At 45.6% G+C, this 22,795-nt stretch overlaps 1 protein-coding gene across 1 annotated transcript; it reads left to right on the top strand.

Moving 5' to 3' along the window:
• The first annotated feature begins 349 nt into the window (after positions 1–349).
• LOC136573340 (extracellular superoxide dismutase [Cu-Zn]-like) lies at positions 350–22,547 on the top strand. Its single transcript, XM_066574630.1, has 2 exons — positions 350–429; positions 21,624–22,547. The coding sequence occupies exon 2, from the start codon at positions 21,639–21,641 to the stop codon at positions 22,377–22,379; it is 741 nt and encodes a 246-aa protein (XP_066430727.1). The 5' UTR covers positions 350–429; positions 21,624–21,638; the 3' UTR covers positions 22,380–22,547.
• Positions 22,548–22,795: the final 248 nt, after the last annotated feature.

Below are 22,795 nucleotides of genomic sequence, written 5' to 3'. Positions count from 1 at the left end.
GTAAGTATATCTTTTGATTTTCACACCCAGTAACCGGACCACCCCTTTAAAGGGCTTTGAATGTCGCCCATACTTCTAATTTTACCTATGTACTTGGATACAGTTAGGCGGTTTTGCTGGATATAAAATACTTAGCACTGAATCCAGATTTCTTCTGCTGTCTAATGAGATTCCATGTTACATCCACAACATCATGCGCCTGTTAAGTAAGCCCTGGAAGAAACCCAAGGCATCGCTGCAGGCTTGTTGTGTGCAACTTTTACATAACCAAAGGTTAATGATTCCAAAAAAGCCCACTGGAATGTAAATCCTAATGGAGACTGTGACCCCTCCCACAGCAGAGGCTTACAAAACCTCAGCACTTCCAAGACTCCGCACACAAGAAGCCCCTGATCCTCACGTCTTTACACGCCAGCTCCCACTACACAGGTAACTAGCACTGCAATGGCTTAACCAGACTAGGAGAACAGAACCAATACATTCAGCTATCACGTTATATAATATAAAAGACTAGATTGTAACAAGTAGTTGATAGAAGTATACAGACTGCAGCAAGAACAGGACAAGATGTGGGCATATCATGTGTGAACAGTGGGGTCTCAGTGGGGGTCCAAATCCGTGCAGAAATGATATTGCAAAAAGTACTCATTTCTAGAAACTTTATTCTTCCCCATAAACTGACATCACAGCATCGTTAATATAGACTTGTGTGAAGTGGAGCCTATGTCCCGGTGACAGCCGTTGCAGTTAATGACTAGTTGCGTTGCTTAGATTTAGCAGATGGAATATTCTGCCCTTGATGTGCAGCAATAGGCTGTCATCTTGTTATATTACTATTACACTGCTGCTACTAGGATGTTAGAATTTATTTACCTTCGCTGGTATATGTGTCATCTGATATTGATAGAAGCAGATATGGTTGTCCGGTTACAAATGCCTACATTTGACTGATTCTCTCATTTGTATTTTTTTGTTACCTTGTAGGGCTCTCTTTATGCATAAGCCTGTGTGGTTTGCAAAAATCATGTTGCAATGGTAGCATATTGTAATGTTTATAGGCTTTTATCTGTCTGCAGATGGCGATTTTGCACAGAGAATAGAACCCATTAATTTCAATGGGTTCCCTCGCATTATGCATTTTTGCAAAAGTCTCATCCACACAGTGGAGAAGCCGTTGCGGATAAGCCGCGCTGAAACTGACATGCCGCACGGAAATCAAAGCCGCGGCAGGTCAGTTGTATTGCTGTCTCCGCTGAGGCCATCTCTCCTCTCTATGGGGAGAAATGGTCGCAGCGGACTAGAGGTAGTTAAGTCAATTCAAAACCCACGAGTTTTGAAGCTGCATTTCTGCCGCAGAAATCTCGCGGTATTTCCAGCATGGACAGCACACAGTTCAAAGTATGCTAGTGTGTCGGAGGGCGTCGTGGAATAAGCTTCAGCACAACTCAACTATTTACGAATGTTCATCCTGGTCTTCCTGATTAATTGCTCCGTCACATGCAGCCCCCAATAATCTGGACACGGAAACACTTATCTATGTGTGGCTGCTCAGGTCTCGGGAAGAAGAGGGAGCAGGAATGGGCACGTATTAATGTTGCCCCATATATGAGTAAATAGGACCCCTAACAACTCCAGAAAGGAGTACATGAGTATATTATACTTAAAATGCTAGATTGTTAACACAACACCCATCATTTTCAATGGAGAGATGTAAGTATGGTCCTCTCCTCTTTCATGCATTGATTGGGGACCCCCATTCTCCCACTAGTTCTGGAAGTGGAAGCTGCACCGATCAGACATTTACAGAATATACTTTTAATGTGCCATAAATGTCTCAGATTAGAATAATCCTTTGACATTTGTCCAGAACCAAGACTGACTTTTATCACCTATCCACAGGATATGTCATAATAATAGTATTTATTTGCCAACTTATTCCGCAGCGCCGCTAAAAGCCTGACGTATGTGCAACCGTTGCTCCACTCGATCTTCTCCACCCTGCAGGGGGTGCGACGATGTCGCAGTGAGGAGGAGAGGTGACATGGGATCCCTCTTCTTGGGATCAGTAGAGGTCTCAGAAGTGAGACCCCCATCAATCAGACTTTAATCACTTATCCTGTGGGTAGGTGCTAAAAGTCAATCTTGGTACAACTCTTTTGAGTTTTATTGTGGCCGTGGGAGTGATTCAGTATGACAATGTGGTCCTCAGACCAGAAAAGGTTGTGCACCCTTGTTGTAGAGTCATGAAACGAACCTGAAAGGCCTTCGCTGAAAGTTTGTGACGTGTAGCATTACCCTCCTATAGGGTTTGTCCACTTTGGGCAATCCCTGTCCATATGTTCTGAGGTAACAGCAGAGAGGACCAGGATTGGCACACAGTGGTAGTGGATCCGCAAGACCATTAATATCCATTCATTACGCAAACTTATTGATTTCATTTGCCGTCATGTAATACCTCACTTATTTGGACTTAGTCTAACCTTGACCTCATGTAGTTTGCACTAGACAGATGCATAGAAACCACTGGTTGGTTGATGTGAGAAAATCCTGCATACAAATGCAGTGTGGCCGGGCCGTTGGGAAAGCTGGTACTGTTTCCAAGTGTAACCCGCTTATTACTTCATTATTGAACATCTCGCTGCTGAGTCTTCCATCTTATGCTCCACTGGGCCAGAAACTAGGATTCCATTCTCCAACACAATTTCTGCTCCCTTTGATAATTTAACTACAGGTTATTGATATCTCCGCAGTTGAAGGAAAAAGTAAAGTTTTCCAATAGATCAAAGCATTTTCAATTACAGATATTTTCTACTTTCCCTTATTACTTCTGTAGAAAACCCCAGAATATATTTTACTTATAATTGTTTATGTCTATTTACATCAGTAGATTCTTACAACCCGCGATGTCGTTATGTGCGGCCTCCAACCATCAGGACATGCGTATCTGACGCTTCACAAGGACAGGGCTGTAACAAAACAGCCAAATGCTCCTGACGCACTGAGTGGCGTCACCAAACAGCAGCTTCAGTAGCAGTAAGAAGCTGCACACGTGCCAGAGCAGATATAGTAATGGTGCACTATGTGGCTGATATTGTTGTGGGGGACACTGAGTGGTGGGCATTGTTATGGGGCACATTGTATGGCTAGCGCTGTTATGTGGAGCACTTTGGGACTGGCATGGTTATGGGGCACATTGTATGGCTGGCACTGTTATGTGGAGCACTGTGGGGCTGGCACTATTATGGGGCACATTGTATGGCTAGCGCTGTTATGTGGAGCACTGTGGGACTGGCACTGTTATGGGACACATTGTATGGCTGGTGCGGTCATGTGGAGCACTGTGGGGCAGGCACGGTTATGCGGCACGTTGTATGGCTGGCGCAGTTATGTAGAGCACCATTATGTGGCACATTGTATGGCTGGCACTGTTATGTGGAGCACTGTGGGGCAGGCACTGTTATGGGGCACATTGTATGGCTGGCGCAGTTATGTGGAGCACTGTGGGGCGCTCACTGTTATGCGGCACATTGTATGGCTGGCACTGTTATGTGGAGCACTGTGGGGCTGGCACTGTTATGGGGCACATTGTATGGCTGGTGCTGTTATGTGGAGCACTGTGGGACTGGCACTGTTATGGGGCACATTGTATGGCTGGTGCTGTTATGTGGAGCACTGTGGGACTGGCACTGTTATGGGGCACATTGTATGGCTGGCTCAGTTATGTGGAGCACTGCTATGGGGCACATTGTAAGACTGGTGCTGTTATGTGGAGCACTGTGGGGCTGGCACTGTTATGGGGCACATTGTATGGCTGGCGCAGTTATGTGGAGCACTGTGGGACTGGCACTGTTATGGGGCACATTGTATGGCTGGCGCAGTTATGTGGAGCACTGTTATGGGGCACATTGTAAGACTGGTGCTGTTATGTGGAGCACTCTGGGGCTGGCACTGTTATGGGGCACATTGTATGGCTGGTGCAGTTATGTGGAGCACTGTGGGACTGGCACTGTTATGGGGCACATTGTATGGCTGGTGCAGTTATGTGGAGCACTGTGGGACTGGCACTGTTATGGGGCACATTGTATGGCTGGCGCAGTTATGTGGAGCACTGTTATGGGGCACATTGTAAGACTGGTGCTGTTATGTGGATCACTGTGGGGCTGGCACTGTTATGGGGCACATTGTATGGCTGGCGCAGTTATGTGGAGCACTGTTATGGGGCACATTGTAAGACTGGTGCTGTTATGTGGATCACTGTGGGGGTGGCAGTTATGGGGAACATTGTATGGCTGGCGCAGTTATGAGAAGTACCTAAGTACTGTTTTGCGACACAATTACAGTTTATTGCCGCTCCCAGACAACCGGGCCAGAACTCTGTTTAATAACAGTCCACACTGGCCTTCTAGCCTTATTGTTAGACTGAAATAACCTGAATCACCAGTTCTTTTTTCCTGTTCCATAGTTAATAAAGCTGTTGCTTGTTTAGTAAAAACGACGTCCGAGAACTATGTGAGCTATCCTCAGAGTTTTTGGGCCACGGCGGCCAATGGGGTCTACTTTAAGGACTGGCCCTCAACTGAACTGGAATGGCCAGAAATGGGTCATTAGACCCTTATCTCCCAGTTGCCCACTAATGAAGAAAAAGGGGACCATGACCCTGGTCATGTAGCTTGACTTGCCGTTCCTTGCTTGGGAATTAGTTTAGCTCTGTGTCTGCGAGGCTGTCACTCACCTGGAAAACAGCGAATCCACTGCATTTGGTCCCTTACATTATGCCAAGCGCAGACCATCTTTAAATCCCTATGTTATATGCAACCCCCTCAGGCCCTGCACTATTTATAAGAAAGTGTATTAGTTTTATACATCTGAGACAGTTACAACATATCCACAGTATATACAATAATGTTACATGCCAGAAAGGAGAAGAGAAGGTGGAGAAAACATTCCCATCCAGTAATCAAAGTCCTACAATTTGTTAGGTTTTCTTCCGTTAGCAACACGGCTTTAGTTTATGCAAAAGATAAAGTTGGTCGGCACCTCCTGCTACAGTGAAACACATGAGTGGGTGCTAATCTGCTGTGGTCAGAATGCAATTAAAAGTTAAAATAAATGTTTTTTTGATATGCTTAAAAACTGGTACTGCGATGTATTATCGATTCTCACGTTACCAACTAGCGAGATAAATGTGAATCCGCCTTCTACAGTGCAAAAAGCTGATTTAAAGCCTACAATAACCCTGTGGATGATCTTTTTCTACTTCATAGCATAAGAGGAGAGAAGAGGCTTAACCCTTTCCAATCCACTGTCTGACGTCTGAAGTCATTCTGATTGAAGGCTGTACAGCTCCGATGTCAGAAGTCATCCGGCAGGGTATTCTTACTGTATATTACTGGCCGCTCTGTTGTCGGGGGGCCTCTCCAACATCCCCCATACCGCAGTACTGGCTCTAGCCAGCAGATGGTGCCATTGTATAATGTCAGAAAGAGAAATCCCGCTAGGAAACCCTGAATCCAAAATTGGATTGCAAAGGGTTAAATTCTGTCTGTCTAGAAGCAATTCACTCCAAAGATCCTATGCATTTCAATCAGTCTTTATCTTCGGGGGTGTGTAATACTTCTTAACTGTCAAATTAAAGTGCCATCCACAAGGTGTCGAATATATGGCATGGGTGGCAGCTGTGGCGAAGTGTAAATAAAATCAAGCACAGTACTGTGTAAAAGTTTTAGGCAGGTGTGGAAAAAAATGCTACAAAAGTAAGAATTTTTCAAAAATCTGTGTCCGACTCCAAATTTATTCTACAGCTAGACAATGACGCCAAACATACAGCAAAGGTCATTAGGAACTATCTTCAGTGTAAACAAGAACAAGGAGACCTGAGGTGATGATACGGCCCCACCCAGCCCTGATCGCAACATCAAGTGTGTCTGGAATTATTTGAAGAGATAAAAGGGTTTGAGCAGGCTACAGCCACAGAAGATCTAGGGTTACTTCTGCAAGAGGTTTGGAAAAACCTCCTTTCCAAGTTCCTGCAAGAACTGTACAAGAGTATCTAGAAGAACTGATGCAGTTTTGAAGGCAAAGAGTGGTCACACCAAATATAGATTTGACTGACATTCCTCTTTTGTTCCTTCACTTTGCATTTTGTTAATTGACAAAACATTAACACTTCTATCTTTGAAAGCATTCTTACTTTGTAACATTTTTTCGCACCTGCATAAATGTTTTGCACAGTACTGTATATAAAGAGTAGTGATAAGTGCACTTTTGAAAAGTTTGGTTCAGCTGGTTCGCTGAACTTCCACAAAAAATTCAATTTGGCCTAAATTAGTTCAAACTGAACCAAAAGTTCAGCAAAATCTCTAATGTTGGTGCATAACACAGTCTAAGAGCCATAAAAGCCCTACATAATGCTCCCAGAGCATTATACAGGACCTTTATGGATCTTCGATAGTGTTAATGCTCCCAGAGCATTATACAGGACCTTTATGGATCTTCGATAGTGTTAATGCTCCCAGAGCATTATACAGGACCTTTATGGATCTTAGACGATCTTAGGACTAGTGTTGAGCAAACTGAAGTAGTAAAACCCTATTTCAGGTTGATATTTGCTAACTAGGTTTGCTCAACGTTAATAAGAGATTTCCTTCCTCTAACTTATCATCAAACAACCAATGAATTGCCTGAATGTCATAGTGACGTATTGGGTGATAATATTACGGATATGGATGTGCACCCCTCCCAGTGTTTCCAGGGAAATGAGACACTAAAATATTGTTCCATGACAGTTTTGAATGGCCACCATAATCTTACAGGGAAGGCAAGTTTACATTTAGCTCTGCAGTGCGTAACTTAAAAATCAATCATTTTATTTTAGCACTAAATGTAGTAGGAAGTTCTTTATGCATATAAGCAAACATTTATATGTTTTTATGGTAACATAGTAACATAGTATGTAAGGCCGAATGAAGACATTGTCCATCTAGTCCAGCCTGTCTATCCTACTGTGTTGATCCAGGGGAAGGCAAAAAACCCCAAGGCCAGAAGTCAATTAGCCCTTTTGGGGAAAAAATTCCTTCCCGACTCCCTAATGGCAATCAGACTGTTCCCTGGATCAACCCCTAATAGTTCCTACCTGCCTATATACCAGGATTGACACTTAACCTAAAATTTATATCCTGTAATATCCTTCTTCAGAAAGACATCAAGTCCCCTTTTAAACTCCTCTATGGATTTTGCCATCACCACTTCCTCCGGTAGAGAGTTCCACAGTCTAACTGCTCTTACAGTAAAGAACCCCTTTCTGTGTTGGTGATGAAACCTACTTTCCTCTAATCGTAGCGGATGTCCTCTTGTTACCGTCGCAGTCCTGGGTGTAAACAGATCACGGGAGAGATCCTTGTGTTGTCCCCTCATGTACTTATACATAGTTATTTGGTCGCCTCTTAACCTTCTTTTTTCTAGAGTAAATAGTCCCAATTTGGATAGCCTCTCTGGGTATTCCAGTCCCGTCATTCCATGTATTAGTTTAGTCGCTCTTCTTTGAACCCCCTCAAGCACTGTGACATCTTTCCTGAGCACCGGTGTCCAGAATTGTACGCAGTATTCCATGTGAGGTCTGACAAGTGCCTTATATAATGGAAGGATAATGTTCTCGTCCTTCGCCCCTATACCTCTTTTGATGCACCCCAAGACTTTATTTGCCTTTGCAGCGGCTGACTGGCATTGGTTACTCCAGTTTAGTCTATTATCCACTAATACCCCCAGATCCTTTTCCATATCACTTTTCCCTAGTGGTACCCCATTAAGTGAATATTTGTGACATCCGTTCCTCCTGCCCATGTGCATAGTCTTACATTTTTCAACATTGAACTTCATTTGCCATTTTTCTGCCCAAGCCCCCAGCTTATCCAGGTCCGTTTGTAGCCGCACATTGTCCTCCGTTGCATTAATTATATTGTATAATTTTGTGTCATCAGCAAATATTGATATTTTGCTGTGCAGCCCCTCTATCAGGTCATTGATAAATATGTTGAACAGAGTGGGGCCTAGTACTGAACCCTGTGGCACCCCGCTAGCGACTGTGGTCCAATCAGAGTACGAACCATTTATTACCACCCTCTGCTTTCTATCGTTGAGCCAATTTTTTACCCACTTACACACGTTTTCGCCCAGTCCGAGCTGCCTCATTTTGTATATTAGCCTATTATGTGGCACGGTGTCAAAGGCTTTAGAGAAGTCCAGATATACAAGATCAATAGATTCTCCCTGGTCCAGCTTAGAGCTTACTTCATCGTAGAAACTGATCAGATTTGTCTGACATGAGCGACCCTTCATGAATCCATGCTGGTGAGGAGTTATTCCCTTAATCTCCTTGAGGTACTCATCGATGGCGTCTCTCAGAATCCCCTCGAAAATTTTTCCCGTTACTGAAGTGAGACTTACTGGCCTGTAGTTACCAGGCTCACTTTTGCTCCCTTTTTTGTAAATTGGAACCACGTTGGCAATGCGCCAGTCCAATGGTACTACTCCGGTCTTGATAGTGTCTAGAAATATTAGGTATAGCGGCCTAGCTATCTCGTCACTTAGTTCCTTTAGTATCCTTGGGTGTAATCCATCTGGGCCCGGTGATTTATCAATCTTAGTTTTCTTTAGACGCTTCCGCACCTCCTCCTGCGTTAGGTATGAGATATTTTGTGAGGAGTTCGTTTTATTCCCCTGCATCTCGTGTGGCATTTCCTTTTCTTTGGTGAACACACTTGAGAAGAAACTGTTTATTAGATTTGCTTTCCCTTCGTCATCATCAATGATTTCTCCTGCATTGTTTTTTAAAGGGCCAGCGCTCTCCCTGCAAATCCTTTTGCTGTTTATGTAGTTGAAAAATAGCTTCGGGTTGTTTCTGCTCTCTTTTGCGATCCGTCTTTCTGCTTCCTCCTTGGCAGTTTTAATCGTGTCTTTGCATATTTTGTTTTTTTCCCTGTATGATTTTAGCGCTTCTTCGCTGCCTTGTTGCTTTAGTAGTTTGAACGCTTTCTTCTTTTCGTTTATTGCCCCTCGTACCGTCTTGTCGAACCACATTGGTTTCCTTTTAGCTGAGTTTCTTTTATTTTTAAAGGGAATGGACTGCTCACATGAGGCGATTAGGATCCTTTTGAACTTTTCCCATTTTTCCTCCGTACTGATATTTTTGAGGATGTTGTCCCAATTAATGTTACCGATAGTAGTTCTAAGCTCATCAAATTTTGCTTTACTAAAGTTTAGTTTCTATTATGTTTTTATGGTAGCAATTAGAGATGAGCGAACGTACTCGTCCGAGCTTGATACTCGTTCGAGTATTAGCGTGTTCGGGATGCTCGTTACTCTTAACGAGCACCACGCGATGTTCGGGTTACTTTCATTTTCCTCTCTGAGACGTTAGCGCGCTTTTCTGGCCAATTGAAAGACAGGGAAGGCATTACAACTTCCTCCTGTGACGTTCAAGCCCTATACCACCCGCCTGCAGTGAGTGGCTGGGGAGATCAGGTGTCACCCGAGTATCTAAATCGGCCCCTCCCGCGGCTCGCCTCAGATGCGTTGTGACATAGCTGAGGGACAGTGGTATCGTGTTGGAGCTGCTGTAGGGAGAGTGTTAGGAGTTAGTGTAGGCTTCAAGAACCCCAACGGTCCTTCTTAGGGCCACATCTAACCGTGTGCAGTAGTGTGGAGGCTGCTTTTAGCAGTGTTGCACATTTTTTTTTTTGGGGTATATCGGCCGTGCAGAGCATTGCGCCCTGCAGTAATACTCCAGGGATAGAATTCTGTAGGCAGGGCCAGAAGACATCTTATAGATTGAATATACGCAGTGGTCCTTTAGAAAAAAATATTTGAAAAAACGGGAATTTTTTCTTACCGATAATTCCCTTTCTGGAAGACATCATGACAGCATACGCTGGAGGTTGCTCACCTGCTGACCTGAAGGGACAGGAAGAGGCAGAGTATAAAAAGAACCTCCCCTCCACCAACACCAGTGCGTTCCAAATGACCACAGTGACCAGCTATTTAACCAGAAGGTGTGTTTTTATTAACATCACACACCTCAGAAGTCAAAGCATACACATTACCTCATGTGTTGGACAAACTAGGTTAACCATGTTGGTAAGGGGGGGAAAAAAGCCCGTATGCTGTCATGATGTCTTCCAGAAAGGGAATTATCGGTAAGAAAAAATTCCCGTTTTCCCCATGACATCATGACAGCATACGCTGGAGGAATACCAAATAAGTGGCATGGGCTTTTTAGGGAGGGATTACGGCTTGGAGCATCTTCCTACCGAAGGATGCGTCCTGACTATATTTAAAGTCCAGCCTATAATGTTTAATGAAAGTATGGCCTGAAGTCCATGTGGCTGCGTTACAGATTTGCTCAATCGACGCGTGCGCTCTCTCTGCCCAAGAGGATGCCACCGCTCTCGTTGAGTGGGCCTTCAATCCTTCTGGAGGGGGATGCCCTTGGCCTTGTAAGCCTCCTGGATGGCTCTCCTGAGCCACCTGGCGATCGCATCTTTAGAAGCGACCTTTCCTTTGGCCTGCCCCTGAAATTGAACGAAAAGCTTGTCAGACTTCCTGAAACTTTCCGTTGCCTCAAGGTACGCTAGTACCGCTCTTTTGACGTCTATATTGTGGAGCTTTTGTTCTTTTCCATTTTTGAAATTTTGGCAAAAGGCTGGAATAACTATTGGTTGGCCCTTGTGGAAATCTGACAATACTTTAGGCTGGAAGGACGGGTCTAAAGAAAAAACTATTTTGTCTGGGTGGATAGTCATATATGGGGCCCTTCGTGAGAGGGCCTGGATTTCCCCCACGCGTCTGGCCGACGTAACTGCCACAAGCAGGGCTACCTTGTATGTCAGCCAGGCGATGGATAGATCCGTAATCGGTTCGAATGGGGGGTCGCAGAAGGCCTAAAGGACTATGGTCAGATCCCAGGGTGGTGCCGTGGGCCGTGTGCTGGTGTTGGTGGAGGGGAGGTTCTTTTTATACTCTGCCTCTTCCTGTCCCTTCAGGTCAGCAGGTGAGCAACCTCCAGCGTATGCTGTCATGATGTCATGGGGAAAAATCTATTTGGCCTGCCTGTCACTCTGCTCAGTGTTCTGGGTCTGTGTCTGCTGGGGGTAGTAGTTCTCCAAATAAATACGCAGCCAGCTAAGTGTTACAGCAGGCTTGCGCCAAATTATTTCCTGGCTCTGAAATCACCGCTCTGTTGCAGTTAATAACAGTGCAACACTGCAGTTCCGTGACACACACATCAGGGACAGAATTGTGTAGGCAGGGCCAGAAGACATATATTATAGATTGAATATACGCAGTGGTCCTTTAGAAAAAAATATTTGGAAAAAATCTATTTGGCCTGCCTGTCACTCTGCTCAGTGTTGTGGATCCGTGTCTGCTGGGGGTAGTAGTTCTCCAAATAAATACGCAGCCAGCTAAGTGTTACAGCAGGCTTGCGCCAAATTATTTCCTGGCTCTGAAATCACCGCTCTGTTGCAGTTAATAACCAACCAACGCGGTTACTGCCAAGGTCCACTTAACAACGGACACGTGGACAAGCACAGGCGGGCAGGGCCACTATATCTCCCTGATTCCTCCTCCTATTCCTCCTCCTCCTCCTCCTCCTCCTCCTCCTATTCCTCCTCCTATTCCTCCTCCTCCTATTCCTCCGCCTCCTGGAGTCCGCCTCCTGGAGTCCGCCTCCTGGAGTCCGCCTCCTGGAGTCCGCCTCCTGGAGTCCGCCTCCTGGAGTCCGCCTCCTGGAGTCCGCCTCCTGGAGTCCGCCTCCTGGAGTCCGCCTCCTGGAGTCCGCCTCCTCAATTATTTTCAGAACAGTGGGCCTGGTTGGCAGACATCTGCCAGGTCCTTCGAAACTTTGAGGAGTCTACCCAGGTGGTGAGCGGCGATGCTGCAATCATTAGCGTCACCATTCCTCTTTTATGCCTCTTGAGAAGTTCCCTGCAAAGCATAAAGGCAGACGCTTTGCACTCGGAAACAGAGCCGGGGGAAGACAGTATGTCGCTGGATAGTCAGAGCACCCTCCTGTCTATATCTCAGCGCGGTGAGGAGGAGGAGGAGGAAGATGAGGAGGAGGGTGAAGACACAGCTTGGCCCACTGGTGAGGGTACACATGCTGCTGGCCTGTCATCCTTTCAGCGTGTATGGCCTGAGGAGGAGGAGGAGGAGGATCCTGAAAGTGATCTTCCTAGTGAGGACAGCCATGTGTTGCGTACAGGTACCCTGGCACACATGGCTGACTTCATATTAGGATGCCTTTCTCGTGACCCTCGCGTTACATGCATTCTGGCCACTACGGATTACTGGGTGTACACACTGCTCGACCCACAGTATAAGGAGAACCTTTCCACTCTCATACCCGAAGAGGAAAGGGGTTCGAGAGTGATGCTATACCACAGGACCCTGGCGGACAAACTGATGGTAAAATTCCCATACGACAGCTCTAGTGGCCGAAGGCGCAGTTCCGAGGGCCAGGTAGCAGGGGAGGCGCGGAGATCAGGCAGCATGTACAGCACAGGCAGGCCAACACTCTTTAAGGCCCTTGACAGCTTTATGGCTCCCCAGCAAGACTGTGTCACCGCTCCCCAGTCACGGCTGAGTCGGCGGGAGCACTGTAAAAGGATGGTGAGGGAGTACGTAGCCGATCGCACGACCGTCCTCCGTGACGCCTCTGCCCCCTACAACTACTGGGTGTCGAAGCTGGACACGTGGCCTGAACTCGCGCTGTATGCCCTGGAGGTGCTTGCTTGTCCTGCGGCTAGCGTCTTGTCAGAGAGGGTGTTTAGTGCGGCTGGGGGAATCATGACAGATAAGCGTACCCGCCTGTCAACCGACAGCGCCGACAGGCTAACACTCATCAAGATGAACAAAGCCTGGATTTCCCCAGACTTCTCTTCTCCACCAGCGGACAGCAGCGATACCTAAGCAATACGTAGGCTGCACCCGCGGATGGAAGCATCGTTCTGTATCCCCATCAAAAACGGGGACCTTTTCGCTTCATCAATCTGTGTATAATATTCCTCCTCCTGCTCCTCCTCCTGAAACCTCACATAATCACACCAAACGGGCAATTTTTCTTAGGCCCACAAGGCTCAGTCATATAATTTTTCTAAACAATTTTTATACGTTTCAATGCTCATTAAAGCGTTGAAACTTTCACCTCAACCTATTTTTATTTTAACTGGGCTGCCTCCTGGCCTAGTTACCAATTAAGCCACATTAACCAAAGCGATTAATGGGTTTCACCTGCCCTCTTGGTTGGCCATGGCCAATTTTTCTGATGTACATTAGTATTGTTGATACAGCAATTTTTGTGGGCCCTCGTCTACAGTGTAATCAAATGAATTTTTAGCCCACCTGCATTACAGCTGACGTTACATCCGCTGTGTTGGGCAATGCAATGGGATATTTTTATGTACCGCCGGTGGGTTCCAGGGAGCCACCCATGCTGTGGGTCCACAGGGAGTTGTAAATGCATCTGTTTCCACTTCTAAAGAACCCCAGTCTGACTGGGGCATGCAGTGTGGGCCGAAGCCCACCTGCATTAAACATGACATTACTACCTCAGCTGTGTTGGGCAATGCAATGGGATATATTTATGTACCGCCGGTGGCTTCCTGGCACCCACCCATGCTGTGGGTCCACAGGGAGTTGTAAATGCATCTGTTTCCACTTCTAAAGAACCCCAGTCTGACTGGGGCATGCAGTGTGGGCCGAAGCCCACCTGCATTAAACATGACATTGCTACCTCAGCTGTGTTGGGCAATGCAATGGGATATATTTATGTACCGCCGGTGGCTTCCTGGCACCCACCCATGCTGTGGGTCCACAGGGAGTTGTAAATGCATCTGTTTCCACTTCTAAAGAACCCCAGTCTGACTGGGGCATGCAGTGTGGGCCGAAGCCCACCTGCATTAAACATGACATTACTACCTCAGCTGTGATGGGCACTGCAATGGGATATTTTTATGTACCGCCGGTGGGTTCCAGGGAGCCACCCATGCTGTGGGTGCACACGGAATTCCCATTGCGGAGTTGTACCTGCCTGTGACTATTTATAAAAAAACGCGGTCTGACTGGGGCGTGCAGACACCTTGACAGAATGAATAGTGTGTGGCACATAGGTTCCCCATTGGTATGCCCACGTGTGCAGCTCCAGATGGAGGTGGCACAGGACTGGATTTCTCATTGCTTCTGTACAGCATTGTGGGCTATCGCCCCGCCCCTTTTAAAGAGGGTCGCTGCCTAGCCGTGCCAACCCTCTGCAGTGTGTGCCTGCTTTTCCTGTGGCAGACGCACTTATAAATAGACATGAGGGTGGCGTGGCATGAGGGCAGCTGAAGGCTGGGCAGGGACAGTTTGGTGTGCGCTGTGGACACTGGGTCGTGGGGGGGGGGGGGGAATTAGCAGCATGTAACCCAGGAGAAGTGGCAGCGGAGTGTCATGCTGGCAGTGATTGTGCTTTGTTGGAGGTAGTGTGGTGCTTAGCTAAGGTATGCATTGCTAATGAGGGCTTTTCAGAAGTAAAAATTGTTGGGAGGGGGGGGCCCACTCTTGCCGCTATTGTGGCTTAATAGTGGGACTTGGGAACTTGAGATGCAGCCCAACATGTAGCCCCTCGCCTGCCCTATCCGTTTCTGTGTCGTTCCCATCACTTTCTTGAATTGCCCCGATTTTCACAAATGAAAACCTTAGCGAGCATCAGCGATATACAAAAATGCTCGAGTCGCCCAGTGACTTCAATGGGGTTCGTTACTCGAAACGAACCCTCGAGCATCGCGAAAAATTTGTCTCGAGTAACGAGCACCCGAGCATTTTGGTGCTCGCTCATCTCTAGTAGCAATAGAACCCTGGGGTTTTCAGTGAATTTTGTAACAATACAGCAAATTGCATTATAGTTCAACACAACAGCATGTAAGCACAGCACAACAGCATGTAAACGCAGCACAACACCATGTAAACGCAGCACAACAGCATGTAAACACAGCACAACAGCATGTAAACACAGCACAACAGCATGTAAACACAGCACAACAGCATGTAAACACAGCACAACAGCATGTAAACACAACACAACAGCATGTAAACGCAACACAACAGCATGTAAACACAACACAACAGCATGTAAACGCAACACAACAGCATGTAAACGCAACACAACAGCATATAAACGCAACACAACAGCATGTAAACGCAGCACAACAGCATGTAAACACAGCACAACAGCATGTAAACACAACAGCATATAAACGCAACACAACAGCATATAAACGCAACACAACAGCATATAAACGCAACACAAAAGCATGTAAACGCAACACAAAAGCATGTAAACACAGCACAACAGCATGTAAACACAGCACAACAGCATGTAAACGCAACAGCATATAAACGCAACACAACAGCATATAAACGCAACACAACAGCATATAAACGCAACACAAAAGCATGTAAACGCAACACAAAAGCATGTAAACGCAACACAACAGCATGTAAACACAGCACAACAGCATGTAAACACAACACAACAGCATGTAAAACACAACAGCATGTAAACACAGCACAACAGCATGTAAACACAGCACAACAGCATGTAAACACAACACAACAGCATGTAAACACAGCACAACAGCATGTAAACACAGCACAACAGCATGTAAACACAGCACAACAGCATGTAAACACAGCACAACAGCATGTAAACACAGCACAACAGCATGTAAACACAGCACAACAGCATGTAAACACAGCACAACAGCATGTAAACACAACAGCATGTAAACACAGCACAACAGCATGTAAACACAACACAACAGCATGTAAACACAACACAACAGCATGTAAACACAACACAACAGCATGTAAACACAACACAACAGCATGTAAACACAGCACAACAGCATGTAAACACAGCACAACAGCATGTAAACACAGCACAACAGCATGTAAACACAGCACAACAGCATGTAAACACAGCACAACAGCATGTAGACACAACACAACAGCATGTAAACACAACACAACAGCATGTAAACACAACACAACAGCATAAACACGCAACACAAAAGCATGTAAACACAGCACAACAGCATGCAAACGCAACACAACAGCATATAAACGCAACACAAAAGCATGTAAACACAATGATGAGTCATGACAGCGATGCTGGATCATCTTACAGATACTGACAGTCCTGACAAAAAACATTAAAGGGGTTGTCCCGCGAAACAAAGTGGGGGTATACACTTCTGTATGGCCATATTAATGCACTTTGTAATGTACATTGTGCATTAATTATGAGCCATACAGAAGTTATTCACTTACCTGTTCCGTTGCTGGCGTCCCCGTCTCCATGGTGCCGTCTAATTTTCAGCGTCTAATCGCCCGATTAGACGCGCTTGCGCAGTCCGGTCTTCTCCGTGTTGAATGGGGCTGCTCGTGCTGGAGAGCTGCTCCTCGTAGCTCCGCCCCGTCACGTGTGCCGATTCCAGCCAATCAGGAGGCTGGAATCGGCAATGGACTGCACAGAAGACCTGCGGTCCACCGAGGGTGAAGATCCCGGCGGCCATCTTCGCAAGGTAAGTAAGAAGTCACCGGAGCGCGGGGATTCGGGTAAGTACTATCCGTTTTTTTTTTTCAACACATGCATCGGGTTTGTCTCGCGCTGAACGGGGGGGGGGGGGGGAGGCTATTGAAAAAAGAAAAAAAAACCCCGTTTCGGCGCGGGACAACCCCTTTAACCTTCAGTATAATTGGGTCCATCACAGTTCCGTAGGGGTTCTGGCATTCTTGTAACAGTGCTGTAGACTGCATGGCTCTTGCTGCCAAAAATACTGGGAACCCTGACGAACTGGACAAAAACACCAGTTGAAGAGAGCCTTACATACAGGAACTAGGATCCTACTAATTCCACTAATGCCTACAATATTAGGTTTGCCTTTCTAGTACTGGGTGAGACCGCATCCTTCCTCCACTCCTTTGACTGAAGTTTTCGTGGTATGGACTCAATAAGCTGCTAGAAACTTTTCTTAGAGATTCTATTGGAAAGCAACAACAGAATCTGCGTAGTGTCTGAACGGGTAGGCAGTAGAGCGTTGGTATTGTAATGGCAACGGCGCTCTGCTGCCATTATGTGCCATGACACAGCTGCCTTGGACACAGAAGAGGGAAGGAGAGCCTCACCCGACATACAAAAGGACTACAATGCAGAGCAATGCTCATTGAGAGTTGGGGTGCAACCACCAGGGCGAAACCATATAGAAACAGAAAACTGACTGCAGAAAAAGACCACGTGGTCCATCTAGTCTGCACATCTATGGTTTCCTTTTCATTTCTCTTTTAGGGCTCATGTCCACGGGAAAAAGAAGAATTAAAATCCGCAGCGGATTTTAACTCTTCTCCCGCGCGCGGATCCGCACCCCATAGGGATGCATTGACCACCCGCGGGTAGATAAATACCCGCGGATCGTCAATAAAAGTGATTTTAAAAAAAATGGAGCATGAAAAAATCTGGACCATGCTCCATTTTCATGCGGGTCTCCCGCGGGGACGGCTCCCGCGGGCTTCTATTGAAGCCTATGGAAGCCGTCCGGATCCGCGGGACACAAAAATCATATTTTACTCACCCGCTCCGGTTCTTCTCTTCTCCGCGGCGCCATCTTCTCTCAGCCGCGGCCGGATCATTTTGCTTCGGCCCGGCGCATGCGCGGGGCACGTCACCGACGTCATCGTGCACATCCGCCGAGCCGAAGAATGAAGATCCGGCCGCGACGAGAGAAGATGATGCCGCCGCGAAGAGAAGAAACGGAGCGGATCGGAGGTAAGTTTATTCTCATTTATTTGCATTTTCAGCCCTCATGTCCGCGGGGCAGGAGGGACCCGCTGCAGATTCTACATGTAGAATCTGCAGCGGATCTGATTTTCCCCGTGGACATGAGGCCTTAAGATAGATCTCTGCCTATGCCAGGCAGCTTGAATTAATTTAACATTAATTTTCCAACGAAATCTGCTAGAAGTTTATTCCAAGCATCTGCTCCTCTTTCAGTAAAAGATTTCCTCACTTTGCTTCTGATTTCCCCCCAACTAATCTCAGACTGTGCTCACTTGCTTGAGTGTGTAGCGCCCTAATAAATACACTATCCTCCTGAATCTTATTTAGACCTTTAACATATATAAAAGGTTTCCATCATGTTCCTCTCTCCCTTCTTCCCTCCCATGACACAAAGAAAGGTTTCCTTATGTCTCCCCATCTCCCTTCTCTCCTTCAGGCTATACAGATTAAGTTGTTTAAATCTTTCCTGATAAGTTTTGTTGTTGAGATCTTACACTATTTTTGTAGCCCATCTTTGGACTTGCTCTATTTTATCAATGTCTTTCTGTAGATGAGATCTCCAGAACTGAGCACAGTATTCCAGATGTAGTCTCACCAGAAGCGGGATCACAATCTCCCTCTTTCTACTGGTTACACCTCTAGCTATGCAGCCGAGCATCCTACTTGATTTCTTTGTGGCCCAACACCACTGTGGGCTTATTTTGAGGCAACCAGAGCCCCTAAATCATTCTCTTATATCAGTGATTGTAGCAGAGAGGAGGAAGGCACTGTCTGGCAGCTGCTACAGTGGGATCCTAGGACAGAGAGGAAGTATGTCCTGAGAATAGACTGAGCAGTGGACAGAGTGGCCAGCTATCCTGGATACAACTGAACAGAATGGGTGGACTGGTGGGGCGAATGCGACAACATCAAGAGCATTACTCATCTTCCTGTGCACCAAAGTGAACCTTTCAAGAATTAGAACTGTGTTCTGCAAGTATTCAGCATCCTGTCTTGAATAGTAAATTAGTTATATTGCTGCTGCAATGTGTGTTTAGCGGTCCCTCAAAGAGATGGCACCTCTTTTCAAAAGGCGTTGTACTAGAATAGTATTCACCACCCTATGGTGTGGGGCTGTGATCTGGTGTTGATCAGAGTATTCTGCCATGTACACTTGGTACACTTGCAGCTAAGGGTAGTTGGAATGCCATGAAAGGCAATGGCATAACAGCTATGAGGACTTACGAAGGTTGGGTTTAGGCAGGGTAGGAAATGGCAGAATAGCCTCTTGGGGACCTGTAGTGGCACAGTAGACTCGGTGGGATTCTATGAGATCAGGATCCCAACTCTGACTTAATGACCACTCAGGAAAGTTGGTACACTGTTCTATAATAGTATTTGTTCCAGTGCAATTTGTATGTGCAACTAAAATGCAACGGGAAGGTTAGTTTTTCCTAAGTGAGGATACTGTACAGTTCCCAGAATGTATATCACCAGGGCAATTTTTGTGCAGACATAGACCCAGCAATGAATTCTGAGAGATTTCAGCTGTGGAGTCTGTAGAATAGTGAATACAGCTCTAGGCTATAATACAGTCTGAGGTTAGTAAACCGTAAGTAATGCAATTACTGAGTAGCTCAACTTTTTATGTACATTAATTTTATCTGTAAAACTGGTCTTCAAAAGTGAACGCACAAAAAAATTCCTACTTCATTGGCAACTTGTCCAAAAACTAGTGACTTTGATGTAGCTGCTATAGAGATGTCCTTTTCTTCTGGCCCATCAGGGACTCCATTGGTAAGTATACAGCCTGACAGTACTTGTACAACACTAAGTATTGTTTCTCTGAAGCACAGAAGCGTTTAGGTGCCAGGATTTATATTAATGTTGGCAGTGGAGATCTAGTTCACTTATGTGCCACGTGGGCAAACAAAAGTCAAAAATATGTTGTGTCACCAACACAAACTGTACGATATCTGTAGTATTTTATATAGTAACTTAAGCTGAGCTGTAATGATAAAAGCACAATAATATAACAAGGTTGACGAAGCAGTAAGTCTCTCTAGTTAAACTTATCTGGAGGAAGACCAAACAACTTTATGAAGCAGTAGACAAAAGTTCCAAGTACAAGGAGTACAAAACCCACCCAAACCCACTCAACTACTCCCCACCTATGGAAAGGACAAAAAATATATATACCAAACACCCCAATAATCATATTTGCACTCATCAGATGGACATCAGTTTTCCAACCATACATCCGAATTTTTCTCATCTTAAGAAGGAGGGGGTTAAACATTTATTCTTAGTGAGGTGCAATTTCTCGGTGGACTCCTTGTCTCAGCAGCGGGGGCTCATAATTTGGCTTGTATAGCCCACTGGTGTGTTCCCCTCCTATGAAACAGTTTTTGAGCCGTTTAGACGCGGTCTACGAAGAAGCTTTATGCAGCAGAAAGCTTCTCCCAATACGCTGTCTGCAACTGAAACAAGGCTGCATCAGTCAATCCCAGACTTGGAGAGGGAGAGGCCGGAAATGATGGACCACTGGTAATGTTCAGTGTTAAATGTTATGCTATTTTTCAATGGCACTGTCTCTTTAAAAGGGAGCGAGAATGGAGGAACAGAACTGAGCGGGAAGTGTAGCATGTGGAGAGAGCAGTAAACTGCAGATGGAGGATAAGGAGTTGCTGTTTAGTTTGTGCGACTGGGCTGTAACCGTGGTCCTGTGAGCAGTATCTTCCGGAGGGAAAGAAGTTAGTTGGGACGAGCCAGGAATTATAGTATTCTGCATGAAAGCAGTTCCTCTGTTCTCTCTTCTCCAACTATGCTGAACTTGTGCCAGCGGTTTGACGTAGGTTTATTCCCGAGCAACTAGGCTTAAAATCATTGCAGGTACCCTACACTGCCAGACCTAAGGACCGTGTCATGAGAAAATCATTGTGCACTCTTCTTCTGGGTTAACCTTTTTCCAGGACTCTAATGCATAACAGTTTACACGGACTTGCAAACTTCACCGTAGGCTGCGATATCCAATCAGTGTCTCAAGTTGCATTTTACCCATTTTCAGTTAATAAACCATTGTTTATTCTGCAATGTCGGCCTCAGTGCCCTATGCTAGCTACCCCCAAAGCCTCCAGGTTGCAGCCACTAATAGGGCTGTGTGGCCGGAGTCAGGAAACGAGCCTTTGATGTCACAACTGCCTAGTTTGTAAGAGAAAGGGACCATAACTTCCCTTACTGAACTTGGCTTGATGCTCCCTGCCGAGGGATCATACCAGCTCCATGCCAGTCAGCCAGATGTCAGCCCCGAGCCTACAACCTGCAATACCTTACATTTTCTCTGCAAGATTTCTGCAAAACAGTTTATTTTAGGAATTAAAAAAAAATAAAAAAAATCAAATAACTTATTTGTCAGTTTTTTTGCCATTTCCCTTTTAGTTCTGCTGGGGCTTCATTTGCATCCTGATAACTCCGTAATTATACAGTAGAGTCCTCATTAATCTACCATTAAAAGGAGCCAGGTTATCAGAGATTCACAATTACCGGATAGTCATAGGAAAGGCTGACATTTACTTTGAAGGGTAAAGAACCTCAAGGAATACAGCCTGAAATAAGATGCTACACAAAATAGGTTACCACCATCACATACACAGATACAGTATACAGAGATAGATACAAGACAGGTTCTCTCATTTATTCCTTTTCTTATAGTGAATTCTAGAAATACATCTCACCAAAAAAAAAAAACTTACCAGAGTTTTTTTCTCTTTTTTAGAGACCCAAGTAAGCCATGTCCTGTGCGCTTTACCAACGTGTCCTATTCCTCATCTCGATATGCGTCAGGATCGGAGCAGAGATGGAACAAACCTGCCCGACAGAAACTTTAACAGAAATGTCCCAAAAGTTAAACGACTTATGGGCCACGTTCCTTAACGGAATTCCCCTTGAGAGCAATCCAAACAGAACCGTCTACGCCACATGTCATCTACAACCAAACCCAAAACTGGCTGCAGCTGAGCTACAAATCACAGGCAAGATTTTGTTTAAGCAAATCTATCCAGACGGAAAGTTAGAAGCGGTCTTCAGCGCACATGGGTTTCCTATGGATGTCAATCAAACCTCAAGAGCCATTCATATCCATAACTATGGTGATCTTAGCAATGGATGTGACTCCACAGCTGGACATTTCAATCCCCATTCTATAAATCACCCGTATCACCCAGGAGATTTTGGCAACTTCCGTGTCCAAAAAGGCAAAATCCAACGGCACCTAACAAACCTTGAAGCTACACTATTTGGCCCACATAGTGTACTCGGAAGATCAATTGTGGTTCATAAGTTGGCCGATGACCTTGGTAAAGGCAATAACCAGGCCAGCTTGGAGAATGGAAATGCTGGCACACGTCTTGCTTGTTGTGTGATCGGTTTCACAACAAGCAGCAGCTGGGATAAATACATTCAAGACAACGCAAAGCTAAAGAGTCCAAAAGTCTCAAGGCATGTTAGTAGCGTGCGAAGAGCCAGAAACTGAACTCATGCTTGATAAAAAATACTTTTCGTAGCCCTGTTTAGAACTTGCTTAGTTACTATGCATGGTCTTCACAAACCTTGTGTACTTGTGTTAAGCGTTAAAGTATGTATGTTCTGGTGAGCTAAAGGGTCAATAAAGTCAAAAATAGACAAAAAATACTAGCAGCATTTCCCATATTTCCTATGGTCATTGATCCCATTTTGTCTATATTGCAATTCAAATTAAGAAAAAAAACTCCCTATAAGAAGAGGAATCTCCAGGATTCTACTATCTTAAGGCCCATTTACATGGGCCGATGATCGCTCAAACAGCTTTGAGCGATCATTTTGCATAACCTATTAGGTAGCTTGGTTTTTAGGTTAGACTGAATTTAACAATCAGCTAGCAGTGCCCGAAAAGTGCACAATGGGCGCGCG

The sequence above is a fragment of the Eleutherodactylus coqui genome, chromosome 7 (assembly GCF_035609145.1).
Source record: "Eleutherodactylus coqui strain aEleCoq1 chromosome 7, aEleCoq1.hap1, whole genome shotgun sequence".
Lineage (NCBI taxonomy): Eukaryota > Metazoa > Chordata > Amphibia > Anura > Eleutherodactylidae > Eleutherodactylus > Eleutherodactylus coqui.
The sequence above is the reverse complement of the archived record's forward strand: the minus strand, read 5'-3'. Positions and strand labels throughout refer to the sequence as shown.

What these genes read in the sequence shown, in the direction of transcription:
- LOC136573340 (XM_066574630.1), top strand. Translation starts at nt 21,639, where the DNA reads ATGTCCTGTGCGCTTTACCAACGTGTCCTATTCCTCATCTCGATATGC.